At 41.7% G+C, this 14,010-nt stretch overlaps 1 protein-coding gene across 4 annotated transcripts in view; it reads right to left on the reverse strand.

The window, feature by feature from the left end:
* Positions 1-10,151: 10,151 nt before the first annotated feature.
* Hmgn3 (high mobility group nucleosomal binding domain 3) overlaps positions 10,152-14,010 on the reverse strand; it is a 38,112-nt gene continuing 34,253 nt past the window's right edge. The window contains exons 4-7 of one of the 4 annotated variants that reach the window (XM_036191635.1): positions 12,419-12,469; positions 11,189-11,302; positions 10,968-11,067; positions 10,152-10,635 (exon numbers count right to left, since the gene is read on the reverse strand). In XM_036191635.1, the coding sequence (XP_036047528.1) occupies positions 10,622-10,635; positions 10,968-11,067; positions 11,189-11,302; positions 12,419-12,469 (279 nt within the window). In that variant the 3' untranslated portion in view covers positions 10,152-10,621. Of the gene's footprint in view, positions 11,068-11,188; positions 11,303-12,418; positions 12,470-14,010 lie in introns of all 4 variants that reach the window. The other 3 variants (XM_036191634.1, XM_036191636.1, XM_036191637.1) reach the window with 3 other exon arrangements.

Here is a 14,010-nt window from a genome sequence, read left to right on the forward strand (position 1 = left end):
GGAGAGGTGCAAGGCTGCTCCCCCTTTTAAGCATTTTCCCAGGCCACTGGAATTTTACAGCGAGCTTGCTAGGAATGAGCACGTTCAGACAATGTGGAGGTCTGGCTTGTCGGAAAAGGGAAGAGTTAACGAAGAGGCCCATTCGCTTCCCGCTCTTGGGTTTTTTTGTAAAATTAATCAGCCCACTTAATGGGCTTGGAAAACAATGTGTGTACTGCTAAAACCACTGCAGAGAGCAAGGTATTGCTGTACTGCCTGTCTCATTCTGTAAGTGCGTTATTACAGAGAACGCCAGTTACAGGGCCGAAGGGACAGGGGTGGACCCCCAGTACTCCCTGGATCTACCTATTAAACAATTCTGTTCATTTGTATTTTCCAAAATACGTTTCCCTTTTTTTTTTTTTTTTTTTTTTTTTTTTTTTTTAAATCAACTATGCAGGTTCTGCCTCAGCCTGTCAAGTTTAAATTCTAGTCCACCATTTATTCACTGAATAATACTGGGTAACACATTTAGTTCTCTGTTTCCAGGTCTCTTCAGATTTGCAATGCAGGTAAAACGAGTAAGATTTAGCACGAGCATTAATGTTCATGTTGTATATAGTTACACAAAGGCAGCAAAGAGAATACCTGGAGTTAAGTCAGAGTGTAAGGCCTCAAAGGCACAGTTCCCAAGACTGTCCTGGGGGCAGTCTTTGACAGACAGCTTCTGTAAGCTAAAGGTTTTTCCAAACCACTTCCAATTTTGGTCATTTGCTAGAAGTGACTAGAATGCAGTTAAAGTTATTGCATTTCGTTCATGGCCACTGTTTATCATGTGAAATGGTGCCACTGTGGGGACACAGGGCAGAACTGGGGAGATTCCAATCTTGAAGTTTCTCTTGTCCACAAGATTTCTTTTCTCTGAATATCAATGTGTGGTAATACGTGTGGGTGTGGCAACCTGGGATGATCACCTGATCTTCAGTGTTTACATTTTTTATTGAGACACACTGGCTTGGTTGACGAATTCCTCATCTCTGAGGCTAAGGCGATAATCCACAACCTCAGGGGCTGCCCATGTGTAACTATGTTAGCACAAACTGTCGGATACAGACAAAAACTAGACCTCTCTTTGAGGCCAAATTAATTTTCCCCACCCTCTCTCTCCCTTTCTCCCCATGGCTCAAAGCCATGGATCAAACCCATGGCTTCATGCATGCTAGACAAGCACTTTACCAACTGAGCTGCATCTCAATCTGAGTCAGGCTAAGATCATTAGCACACAGTTGGCACAGTGTAAGCATGCTGTTACTGTTTATGAATGGTATTATCAATTGTCTCCTTTCTTCTCTAAGAAGATCAGAGTATATTTTTCCAGCTTCATTTTTTTTTTTTAGCTGAAGATCGAACCCAGGGTCTTGTGCTTGCTAGGCAAGCGCTCTGCCACTGAGCTAAATCCCCAACCCTCCAGCTTCATTTTTATTATGAAAATGTGCATGTACAAGTAGTGCAAGAAATACCCATATACCCACCTCTGGGTCCAACAACATTATGCCAAACTTCTTTATCTATATATGTGTGTGTATATACTTTGCTAAACTATTTGAAAATATATAAGTTATTATGACAATTAATTCTTTGAAAACTCTGGTGTGTATTTCATATTAATAACCATGATGCCCTTAATTGGACAGCTAACAATAACCTCCTAATATGCAATAGTCTGGATAGTCTATACACTAAATAAAAAGGAAATATGAACTAATTGAGGGACCTGGTTAGTTGCTAGACTCCTTTTCCCAGAAAACGTGTTCTTCCCATCTCTCTCATGTGGAAGAAACTGGAATTCTTATTTCTTCTTCAATCAAGCCCCAAAGAACGGTGTGTGTCTCACACAGTCCCCCATGTATTTGTGTAACCGTTCCCGAGTTTGGTATGTGCCAAGATGGTGATGAATACTGTCTGTCTTCACTTCCACTACTTCTCAACATTGTCGCCCCACCCCCATTTAGTCATGGTATCACTGATTTTCTGATCAAGTTGTGCACTCACATTGTTGGGAGGAGCTTTTCTGTCACCTGGGCCATTGGGGGGGCCTCCTGGTCCAACGGTCTTCAATATGTCTGCAGTTTGGATTCAGCCAATGAGCTCCAGGGACCCCCTCAAGGGTGAGGTGATGGCCAAGAGGCTGAGTCATGGAGTCTGCAATCACTTTCTCATGCCACGACAACGTACCTGACTTCAGCATCTTACAGGCGGAAAGATTTTCACTCACAGTTTCTGAGATTTCATCCTGCAGTCCTTGGCTCTGTTCTTCTAGCCAGTGAAGCAAAGCATCCTGTCCACAGGAGTGTAAGAAGGAGACTCAGAAGGAAATGTAGCTCATCATGATGGAAATGATCAAGGCTTGCCCTTGTCCAGCGCAGGGCTCACATTAGGCACTAGCTGACTGACAGGGAATTTTGTACCATCTCAGTTATAATCAGCTAATATTAAGCTTTACTATTAAAAAAAATTCCAGGAAGGTCTATGACCAAGGACTTTTCTTGAATCCTAAGAACAAAGCCAAAGAATTACATCTCTTAGAGTTGTGGTTTCTCTGGAGCATAAGACTCAATAGAGCAGTGGCTTTATTGACTGATGGTCAAACTATATCGATTTTTTTTTTGTTTGTTTGCTTGTTTGTTTTTCTGCAGTGGGATTGAATCTAGGACTTAAAATGTGATGTTTCTTTTGGGACAGAGTCTCTTTAAGTTACTTGGGGTGATATGGTATTGTGATTTTTCTGCTTCAGTCTTCCAAATAGCTGGGGTTATAGGCATGTGCCAACATGTCCAAAGAGTAAACCAGTGTTTAAGACTATCACTTATTTCCAGTTTCTTACACTGAATTCCAGAAAAGTGAAAGAGTTATTTATTTATTTAGTTAGTTTTTTCAAGACAGTTTCTCTGTGTTGCTTTGGAGCCTTTCCTGGAACTCACTTTGTAGCCCAGGCTGGCTTTGAACTCACAGAGATCTGCCTGCCTCTGCCTCCCAAATGCTAGGATTAAAGGCGTGCGCCACCACTGCCCGGCGAGTGAAAGAGTAATTTATTTTTTACCACCACCATCACCACCACCACCACCACCACCACCACCACCACCACCACCACCACCAAGGCAGAGTCTCTCGTAGCCTAGGCAGGCTTGGAATTCTCTCTGTCGTGAACTGTGTTCTTGGACTCCTTGTCTTCCTGCCTCTATCTTTCATGTGCTGGGAATACAGAGTGTGCCACCATGCCCAGCTGAAAGATTGTTTTAAAATCACTTTATTCTGACTTAGTTCCTACTCTAGAAGAGCTCACAAATGTCTCAGGAAAAGGAAATGATCCTTTTGTAATCTAAAGGAGCCTCATCTCTAAAAACAAAAATATATTCCATCATCTCCATAGACAATCCCAATTCTGTGACTTCTACACTTTTATAAAGCCACCTTTCTTCTCCTCTCCACTTACCAAAAACTATTTTATCTATTAGGCTCTTCAAATTCTCAGGGTCATCAGTGGACACTCCATGAGAAATATGGCTACTTATTTCCTAGAAGCACAAACAACCTTTTCATACCTAACCCAAATTGTCATTTGATGGCAACCGGATGAACAATACTTGAAAAATGTTATCCAGAAAGTTAACTTAGTTTCTGCGGGTTTGTTTATGGCTAACATCTGTTAGGGTCATGAGCTATCATATAGTCTTTGGAATAAAATCCATTAGCAGACTGACAAGAGTTTAGTGTGGAAGAGGGTAGCATTCTGTAATGGCTCCTACAGTGTGCATCATTTGTGTTACTACATAATGAATGTTGGCTTCTCCACTAGAATCTAAGCCACACAAGAGCAGAGAGGCTGAACCCACTATTGTATGTACCCCGTTATCTTGCCTGATCTTTAGACACTATATTTTTATTAACAACATGACTCTGATGTAATCCTGGAGTGCTCTGCCCAGGAAAATACATTTCAGCTAGAGTTGGGGATGGACTCACAGAAGATATGATAAAATTGTGAAGTAGGGAGGAAACGGGAGGGGACACGTGAGTATTGACACTTAAAGCCAGCTTTGCAGGCTCGAAATAAGAAAAGGAGCACTTCCTGTCTCTACCCTGAATGTGATTGTTTTTGAAAACTTCTTCTCATTTCTCAAATATCTGGATTTGAAAGGCTTGTTTAAGTACAGCACATTTAAAAAGAGACCTGTGCGCTACTACTGTAATCCCCGAAGGTGGGTGAGTGGTAGTGTTTTGGATATGATGGTAGCATTGTCAGATATTCAAAAAGGCAGAATTGACTTAATTCATATGCCCAAATCCTAACAGAACTGGGATTAATAACTGGAAATGACTCAGCAGTTAAAAAGCACTTTGTGGAGCTGGAGAGATGGCTCAATGATTAAGTGTGCAAGCTGCTCTTATAGAGGACCAGGCTTCAGTTCCTGGCACCCACACTACTTGTAACTCCAGTTCTAGAGGATCTGATGCCTTCTTCTGGCCTTCAAGGGCATATATACTCATATATATATATATACACACACACTCATGTGCACATACAAAGAGACACACATATATACAAATAAAACAAATCTTTTAAAATGTTACGATTAAAAATTATCTTTTAAAAGTACTTTTTTTTATTTAAAAGATAAAAGTAGTTTGTAACTGTCATAACTATTCTGGCTATAACTGTATATGTGTGTGTGTTTGCATACACAAAACAGGATCTCATGCCACCCAGGCTGACCTTGAACTCCTAACCCTCTTCCTCTACCTTCCAAGTGGGATTCTAGTCATGGACCACCACAGCTGACTCTTGGTTAACAAATCCTTTTGTCAATCTGAGAAGCTCTTGCTTAGCCTTACTTTAAGGGAGGGGGTGTTAAGGCACATCAGAAAGGGAGCAGATGATCTTAGGGATTCTTCCCAACTTCCAAGTTTATAGCTGGGCTTCAAGGAACTCATGAGGGTCATTAATCTAGGTCCAGGTATATATCTCTAAGGGAACATTCTCTGTTTACTAGTAAAGTACTTTATGACCTAAAATGAAAGGTATCACAAATCACAGTAGATATTTATAGAAAAAAGTTGAGGCTAGATCTAAAGTTACTCTGCAAGTACACAGGCTAAATAAATATTGTCACAAGAATTGGACCACAACCAACAGAAAGACATTAAGGTTAAGGCATTAATGTTTTCAAAGTCGATATAAACAGTAACCAAATGTGATGGATATAGCAGTGGTTACAAGACGGTCTCTTCTCTGTCCACTGAAGGGGACATCCAGTTCAGCATGCATTTGCTCTATGACATTTTAAGCTCTAGGGACACAGGGAGAACGGTGGGGGGGAGCAACTCTGCCTTCCCACCATAGAGGAACTAATGGTTCACCTACTTCTCATTTCAATTAACAGGATCAATACGGCCTAGTGACTGATTTATAACACCCTACAGAGGAAAAAAAAAAACACTTTTATTCCCATTTATCGATGGCAACACTAAGGCAGAGAAGGACTGATTGAAGTGTGCATTGACACACAGGCAGTGAGTGATAAAAACAGACAGAATTTGGTGGCAGCTTGACTTCAGAGTTCATGGCCTGCCACTGTAGCACACTGCCTTTCAGGTGAAGCCTGAGGCTTCTTTTTACCTGAGCCTGCCTACAAAGGTTATGTGTATTTGTCCAATTCTAGTTCAACTGATGTTTATGATCAATTGTATTGTAGGCACTTTTACTAGCTGATTTCACAGTGACTTTCATTCAACCTCAACAGCTTTGTCAAGCAGATATTCAATCTCTGTTGTAGAGATGAGTAAATTGATAGGTAGATGGTAAATTACCTGTCTGGGTTCAAACAATTACTGAGGAGTAGCTTTGGGATTGAAAACCCAGATCTTAGAGGCTGGAAAAATGGCTCAGAGGCTCAGATTCAGTTCCCAGCAACCATATGGTGGCTCACAACTATCTATAACTCTGGTTCCAGGGGATCTGACATCCTCTTCTGATGTCAACAACAGACAGAAGGCACAAGTGTGGTATACATGCCTTCATGGAGGCAAAATACTCACACACATAAAAATTAAAGAAATACATCTAAAAAGGGTTTAAACTCCTATCTTCTGATTCTAAATCATGTGGTTCAATAGCCTTGTAAAGTATATTTCTCTGTAAACTGTAAGCCAGTGGCTATTGGTAGATTGAGAGACTGTGCTAACATGAGTTTCGAATGTCATCATTTCCCATAGATCCCTGTACTCATCAGTAGTCACTGCTCACCCTGTCCTTCCCCAGCTTCTGGCAGCCAGTCCGACCTGTTCCTATGGATTCCTCTCTCCTCAGTGTGTCTTCTTTAGCATGCCATGTTTCCAGGGTTCATTGTATGGCAGGATATTCCTCTCTACAGCTGGATACTATTATATTTCAGTCTTTATTTGTTATCTCTTCATAAATAGACAGACACGTGGATTGTTCCACTGGGAGCTGTTGGAAAATATTCTTCTATGAAAACTCAGACACAAGTTTTTCTGAACCTGTTTTCAGTCTTCTATTTAGACCTAGGAATGGAACTGATGGGCGGAAACTCCATGTTGAACGTTCTGTGGAGTGACCAAACTTTTCCCCCCTATACCATTTTTACATTTCACACAGCAGTGAATGCTCACAGTTCTCCATACTCTCTACTGAACTTGTTTCTTTCCTTTCCTGATTGCACTGTGGTTCAGAGTAGTGAGTAGTAGGCTGACTGTCCTGGCTAGTTTTCTGTCAACTTGACACAAACTGGAGTCATCTGAACAGAGGAACCCTCAATTGAGAAAATGCCTCCAGGAGATCAGGTTGTAGGCAAGCTATGAGGAGCTAGCCAGTAAGCAGCATTCCTTCATGGACAGTGCTTCTGCTTCTGACTCTGGGTTCCTGCCGTTTGAATTTCTGTCCTGATTTCCTTCAGTGATGAACAGTGAGTTGGAATCATAAACCAAATAAACTCCTTTCTCCCCAAGTTGCTTTGGGCGTGACTTTTAATCACAGCAACAAAAATCCTAACTAGGCACTGACCATCCCTTCACAGGCCTATGGACATTAGTATGTGCTAAGAAATGTCTCTTCAAATCATCTTCCCACTTTTTAAAGTGGGTTTTTTTTATGTACCTTGGAATCTAAGATTATTATGTATCTTGGAACCCAGATCCATATGAGATTGATACTTTGAAATGTTTTTCTCCCATTCTGCAGGTTGTATTCATTGTCCTAAAAGTTTTAAATTTAGATGTCATCCATTTCTTTTATTTGATTTCTTGTGATTTTGGTTTCATAGCCAAGAAATCTTGCCCATTTAAAGGTCAGAAAATGTGATGTATAAAGATCATTTTTAAACTTCCTCTTCTCCCACGAGATGCATTATACAGTTTAAAGTGAGCCAGGCCCTCCATTTAGTGCTGGAAAACTGGGCTTATTTTTTACTAGAAGATAGGATATGATATTAAAGAATTCATAAATTATCTCCCAAATTAATAATTTATATGCCGTGTTTATTACAGGACATTAAATAAATTTAGCCTATTATCTTAATCACTATAATTATTATGAGATTTAAAAGTCAGTGTTCTAAATAAACTAACAGAAAATAACACAAGTTTGGAATTCATGCTTAAGAAAAAAACATTCAAAGACATTCCATGTGAGTAGCTTAGCTGAGATGGCTTCCCTATCCCTGTGCAGCTAACAAACTAAAGAATAGCACTTCCACCTGCAGACAGGAAAGCAAAGTCTTGCAAAACTTGGAAAAAGGTAAGTCATGTTACACATGTTATTTATGTTAATACACTAAGGGTGTTTATCTATTCTTAGACTCTGATATATAAGTTGCCTCATCACAGAACAAATAATAGGTAATTTCAGGGCTCTGTGCCTCTAAAGCCTGCTATAACTCCACTAAAATCTGCTGAGCAACATCAAGGGAGAATTCTAAGCGTGCAGTCACAATTGTATACATAATGCAACTCACCTACATCTGGCACTGTTTGTCTCAGTCATTCGAGATTCACAAAGTTGAGGCCATTTCAAGCAGATTAACACACAAGCATCCTGGAGAAGGGGAACTCTTTTTTTAAAAGTGTATTGACTAGCCTAAGGGGTAGTAGTGGGCAAGAAGGGGGCATCCCTACACCCAGCATGTGGCCTCAGGCAGTGTGTCCTTATTGTGGCACAGTGCACATGAGTCTTCGGGTGCTAGGGAACCTCTGTGGCTCTGATGTTCATCTGGTAGCTGTTAGCTCCACAGTATTCACAGAAGTTGTGAATGAGTGATGACTTAGGATATAGCAACATCTTAACAGAAAGAGACAAAACCAGAATTTTCAGAAGTGATTTACATGGATATTAAACATCGAGAAGTTAAAATGAAGACACTGGAGGATCATTTTCATTGACTAGACTGGACAAAGTGAGAGGTGGGCAGAGCTGAGAGTGAGACCATTCATGTACCACTGGCAGGAGTGGAAATTAGTGTCATTCTTTGGCAGTAGTCACAGATGTCACATGTATATTTTCTTTGATTCAGACATTCTGTGTCTAGGGTATTATTGTGTACAAGCATGCTTACAGCCTTAGAATAGAGCCAGGGAGATCTAGCTTCAGTTATGCTTTACTAGCTGAAGAAATTGAAACCTAGTAAGATTCCCTCTTTTAAACATAGCACATATGCATTACAAATGCACAGTGATTGTGCCTCTGAGACAGAAATGCAGGAAGAGTAACACATATCCACTTCTCTGTGTATTACTATAACGTGTATTATTTTAAAAATCGTCTGTATTACCCTATAATTCTAAAAAAGTAAATTTATGGGCATTCTAGTCCAGTCCTGAACTGGACACTAGCCAGCAAAGTGCTTCAGCTGTGCATTAACAGAATGTTGAACACATTTTTTGTAAAGTACCCATGGGGTAGCAGACTTTTTTTCCCCCCTGTGGGGGAAAGCCGTTTTCAGTACAACCCAAACTCCTGGATTCAGGCACATTTCACAGTAGGAAGTCAAGGAATACTAGATTCGAGATTATTCATAACAGACTGTGGCTGGTGCTTGTCATCAACTAATGATAGACTTCGGACAATGACATAAGTCGAAGTGCTTAGCCCAACGTGCATGTGGGAGGAGGGGCCTTGTTTTGTGGACCTGTAAGGTCTCGAGGACCACGAGTCTCTTCCCACAAGTCCCTGAGCGACGTAGCCACTATTTTCCATCTTACGAAATGTTTCCATCTAAGCAGAATCCCGAGCATTCAGCTCCCGGGGGCGGGGCTCACATTTGGGGACCATAAACAATAAGTTTTATTTAGAATAGCTCCTTTGTCCTTGACACTGCTGTGTCCTTTCACAGACAGAAAGGCGTTATTTAAAAATCAGTAAGTCAAGCCTGGATTCTCCCATTCCATTATGCCACACACCTCATTTCCTCACCTACAAAGGAACTCTAATAACATGCTGGCCAGTGTTCCTCTCAGGTTGACAAGGCTGCAGCGTGGCTGTGTGGCGCCAAGAGCATTCACTGCCCTGAGGTCCTCACAAATGGGAGAGCAATGTTATACAAATCTGACGTGGTGGTGCTATTCTGAAAGTGGGGGACATTAAAAGATGAGCCCAGATTTATTTTCTTCTTCGTTTTCTTTTTGCTTTCTTTCTTTCTTTCCTTTTTATAATTTTTTTTTTTTTTTTTTTAAAGACAAGGTTTCACTATGTAGCTCTGACTGGCCTGGGACTAGCTAGGTAGATTGGCCTCAAACTCACAGAGATCCACCTGTTTCTCCCTCCCAAGTGCTACCCTACCCAGCTTATTTTTGTTTATCTTTTTTTCTAGTTATGGTTTAGCAGAAATCTATCTTGTTTTTAAGGGCTTTATAAACATCAGTATTATATTAAACTTTATTAGACATGACAACCATTATTGGCCATGCCTGTTACAAAGTGAGGTACATGTCATTCCTCTGCTCTAGCATTTTAAAACAATAATGTTAAAAGTCCAAAAAATGATGAGACAGTCTGACTTCTTAGTGATAACATCATGGTATCAACTGTGGAAATTCTTTACAACATCTGCATTAATCAAATGAATCACTTCCTCAATTTAGTAAAGACACAAGCAGGTAGGTATTTTGCAGACAAGAAAACCTTTTTATTTTAAACCACAAATAGTCAGCAGGTAGCCACAACTATCCATATTTCATTAAAATCACATAAAACCTAGGCACAAAAGCACCACTGATTATTGCTCTAGAAAAACTGCATGAAAAATTCAAATATGCACAGTAAAAACACCACAGTATGCACAGGACTAAAATTTTAAAGCCAGGGCATGGAATGCTGAACCCATTTTACACGCAGCTTCCAATATTAAATTGGTTATTTATTTTACTTGAGGATGATGGAAATTTCCAAAAAACATCACCATAAGAGGATAAAATGTCCATCTTTTATATATATTTTAAGCCAACTAATAGAGTCCTAAAAAATTAGCATTTACAAAATACTTGGTAAAAATAGCTTTTAAAAGTTGTCCCAAGAGGTCCGTGAAATCAACCCCAGTTTTCCACAAGTTATTCTCCCTCGGCATCTATAGATTCAGTTCTCTGTGCCTGTGAATAAAGGAGAAAGGGAGAAAGAGAACAATATACAGTTACCATTACAATGAGTAAAATCAGAGGAAAGTCCACCCACCAAGAAACACACTTCTGAGCATTCGGCTCGTTGTTTTCCTTCCAGATCTACTTCGAAGCGCACTTCAACGCTGGGTGGAAAACAGACAAGGCAGGGATGCGTCCGCGCCAGCACGTGGCGGCATTTATGGCGTTCTGCTATCCCGACAACCACAGAAGCCTTACCTGCCGGCTCCAGGGTGCACAACAAAGAAAACAGCAAGCGACTACCTGATTCTAGTCACTGCAAACATGCAGAGTGTCTACTGTACCCTTAACTCTGACTGTTTCAATCTGCCCCTTTACTGACAGTGTGCTGGGTGGGAGACTTCTGCAGGCTGACACATTAACAGTGGAACGAGAGATGTGGATCTGCAATCACATTACAGGCAATAAAGAGAGACATCATGAATGTGCTTATCCAGAGCTGAAGGATCGAGCAGTTTCTTTTAAGGCACTGGTTCGGTCAGCGGGAGGTGGTTGTGGCAAGTACCTCTTCAGCCTTAGTGTCACCATTTGCAGATGGTGCAGTACCTTCCGTTCCAGCTTCCTGCTTTTCCTCCTTCTTCCCCTTAGCACCTCTGCTAATCTTTGTTCCGGGTTCCTTCTAACGGATGGAAGCACAGGGAAACAGAACACATTAGGTGCAGAGTGATGTTAGAAGCGCCCGCTGGAACCCAGCCAGACACAGTGACAGCTACCTGAGCTGCCGCGGTGGCCTTAGGGGGAAGTGGGGACCCAACTTGGCTGTTTCACCTGAACTACACTGTACCTCCATAAAATTGTAATAGGCTGGCGGCGAGCCCACCGGCATTTCTGTTCTGTGGGAAAATGGTGGCCGGCCTGGGTATCGCTCCTGGGACATTTCTATTATGAGTGGTTTTGCTGGGGAGAGAGGGCAGCCACAGGAAAGGGGAAAAGCCTGGGGAAAAACCCACCTATCAGGGGCTGTGGCTTTTCCTGTGGCTCCCCAATGTGACAAGGCACCGAAAATAAAGGCCCAGATGAAGAACGGTGGCTAATTTTATGACTGAGCCACAGTGCCGAGTCTGCATTCACTACCACACACAATTTCAGACAGTGTGGGTGCTTTGAGGGGTGCAGCACAGGAGAGCCGCTATGGCTAAGTTCATCAGCATTAACGTACCCCACTTCCCCTCATCTGCCAAACAGGATATTCATATCTGCTTCAGTGGAGTAGACTGAGCTGAAGGCGACTAAGGAGAACACCCAGGACGGGTCCCACAGTGTCAGGCTAGTGTTCACTGCTTGCTGGAGTAAATGATCATATTTTTATTGCTAGTCACGGGAATGACCACGGACTAGTAGTTATATGAGGCTGTGAGTCCCTCTCTGACCTCCGGTGCCGGTGGCAGCAGAGGGGTCCAGGGCCAGGACTAACTCCACCAGACCACCATGTGACAGAGTGGGAGTGCGTGTTCTGAGCCAGCTGGCAGGCCCCTCCTCACACAGGCTGCTCAGAGCAACCTGCTGCGCTTCCCTGCACCTCGCTGGCCAAATGGAAAACACATTCCTGCTAGTGCATAACCGGCGCTTCACATCCTTAAAGAAAGCCCATGTGGTGGGGACGACTTTCTGGTCTGTACATTTTAGCCTGACTCATTCAACAGGATCTCTCGTCTGATGATTTTTTTTAAGGCATGGAATTATAATTTATTCATTGTTCAGAAAGCCAAGGGAGGGAAGAGGGGATGCCTCTTACCTTAGCAGATGTTTTTCTTGGTTTAGGCTCGGGTTTTGGCGGAACAGGTTTCTGCAGAGATAATTTAAATTATACAAATACTGAAACTGACACCATTAGCACCAAAAAGAAGACAATCATTGGTTCTGATTGTGGCTCTGGGCGTTTCAAACTGGTCCTTTCCGTACCAGGCGCTATCTTCATCCTGGGTTTGCAAGTGATGGGCTGATAAGAAGGAGAAGCTAACTCATTAGGCTCTGGTCCAGTAGAGCTCTTGAGGGCAGGGTTAAGTTTCTCTTTCTGCTATCTCTGTACTTCCTTTTTTCGCAACACCACAGCAAGAGGAGAGACTCTAACCCTTGGCTAAATGGCTTGATGAATTCACGCTCAGCAGCCTTCCCTACAGACTAGAAATTACAGGACATCACAGGCAAAGTCCACTGTCCATCGGTCGCCGAGGCTGAGGCCTGTGAAGTTCTTCAAAGCTACATCCTGCTCCCTCCCCCTGACACAGATTTCAGGTTCTGTAGCCAAGCCTCTTCCTGTTTCATCCTCTCTGATGTCAGCTTAAGGTAAGACGCTAACACCAAGACACTGGGTTCCTTTGTCTCTGGAGCTTTGTAGTAAGCATATAACTATGGTGACCTGTCTGGCTATTAAAAGTTAAGATTTTTTTCCTGTGGATATTTTAGGTCAAATATTTCTCTAATAAAGGTTTAAAATGCGTACATCTCTCCAAGCACTAAAAGGATGTTTTAAAAATAGAAAACACTGTCCAGGGTGTCCCCTGTGAAGAAAAATGTGCATTTCCCTCCAGTATCTGTAAAAGATCTGGAGTTCATATTGAACACGGCCTTTATGTGTAAAATTTAATTGGAGACATTTCATTTTCCAAAAGACCAGCTGTTAGGAAAAAAAAAAACAAAACAACAACAAAAGCTAAACATGGTGACCCACTCTGGTAAGCCCATCACTAAGGACACTGAGGCAGGAGATGGCGACCAGTTTGAAGCCCATCTTAGCTACAGAGTGAGACACGGTCTCAAAAATCCAACAAAGGAGGGCCAGTGAGATGGCTCAGTGGCTAAATGAGCTTGCTACCAAACCTGATAACCCATGTTCGAACCCTGGGGCATACAGGCTGAAAAGAAATAACTGACTCCTGCAAGTTATCCTTTGACCCCCACACACAACACACAAGTAAATAAATGTAATAGCAATGTTTCTTTTTAAAAGGAGAAGAAAAAGAAATGACCTTAAAATCAATTTTTTTTTTTTTTAAAAAAGAGTGGAACTTAAAAAGTAAGAATTTTCATTAGTGTCCTTATCCCTCTAAACCTTCAGGCTGCTTCCCAAACACAGCTTTCATGGCTCCTAAGTCTTAACTTTCAAAATCGGTTATTGTAAGTTTTGACAGATGAGTATACATGTCTTCTTGATTTTTAGCAAATTGTTTCCACTTTTATCATTGTCTGTGAGATAGACCTTTCATCTTGGTTCAGCATTCAGTGTTCTGATAGTACTAAGAAGCTAAGATTGTGTGTGCATGGGTGTGTGTGTGGTTTGTCCTGTGCCTGCTGGAGCACAGTCCATGTCAAGTATGTTCCTCAACC

Source organism: Onychomys torridus, chromosome 7, assembly GCF_903995425.1.
Source record: "Onychomys torridus chromosome 7, mOncTor1.1, whole genome shotgun sequence".
Lineage (NCBI taxonomy): Eukaryota > Metazoa > Chordata > Mammalia > Rodentia > Cricetidae > Onychomys > Onychomys torridus.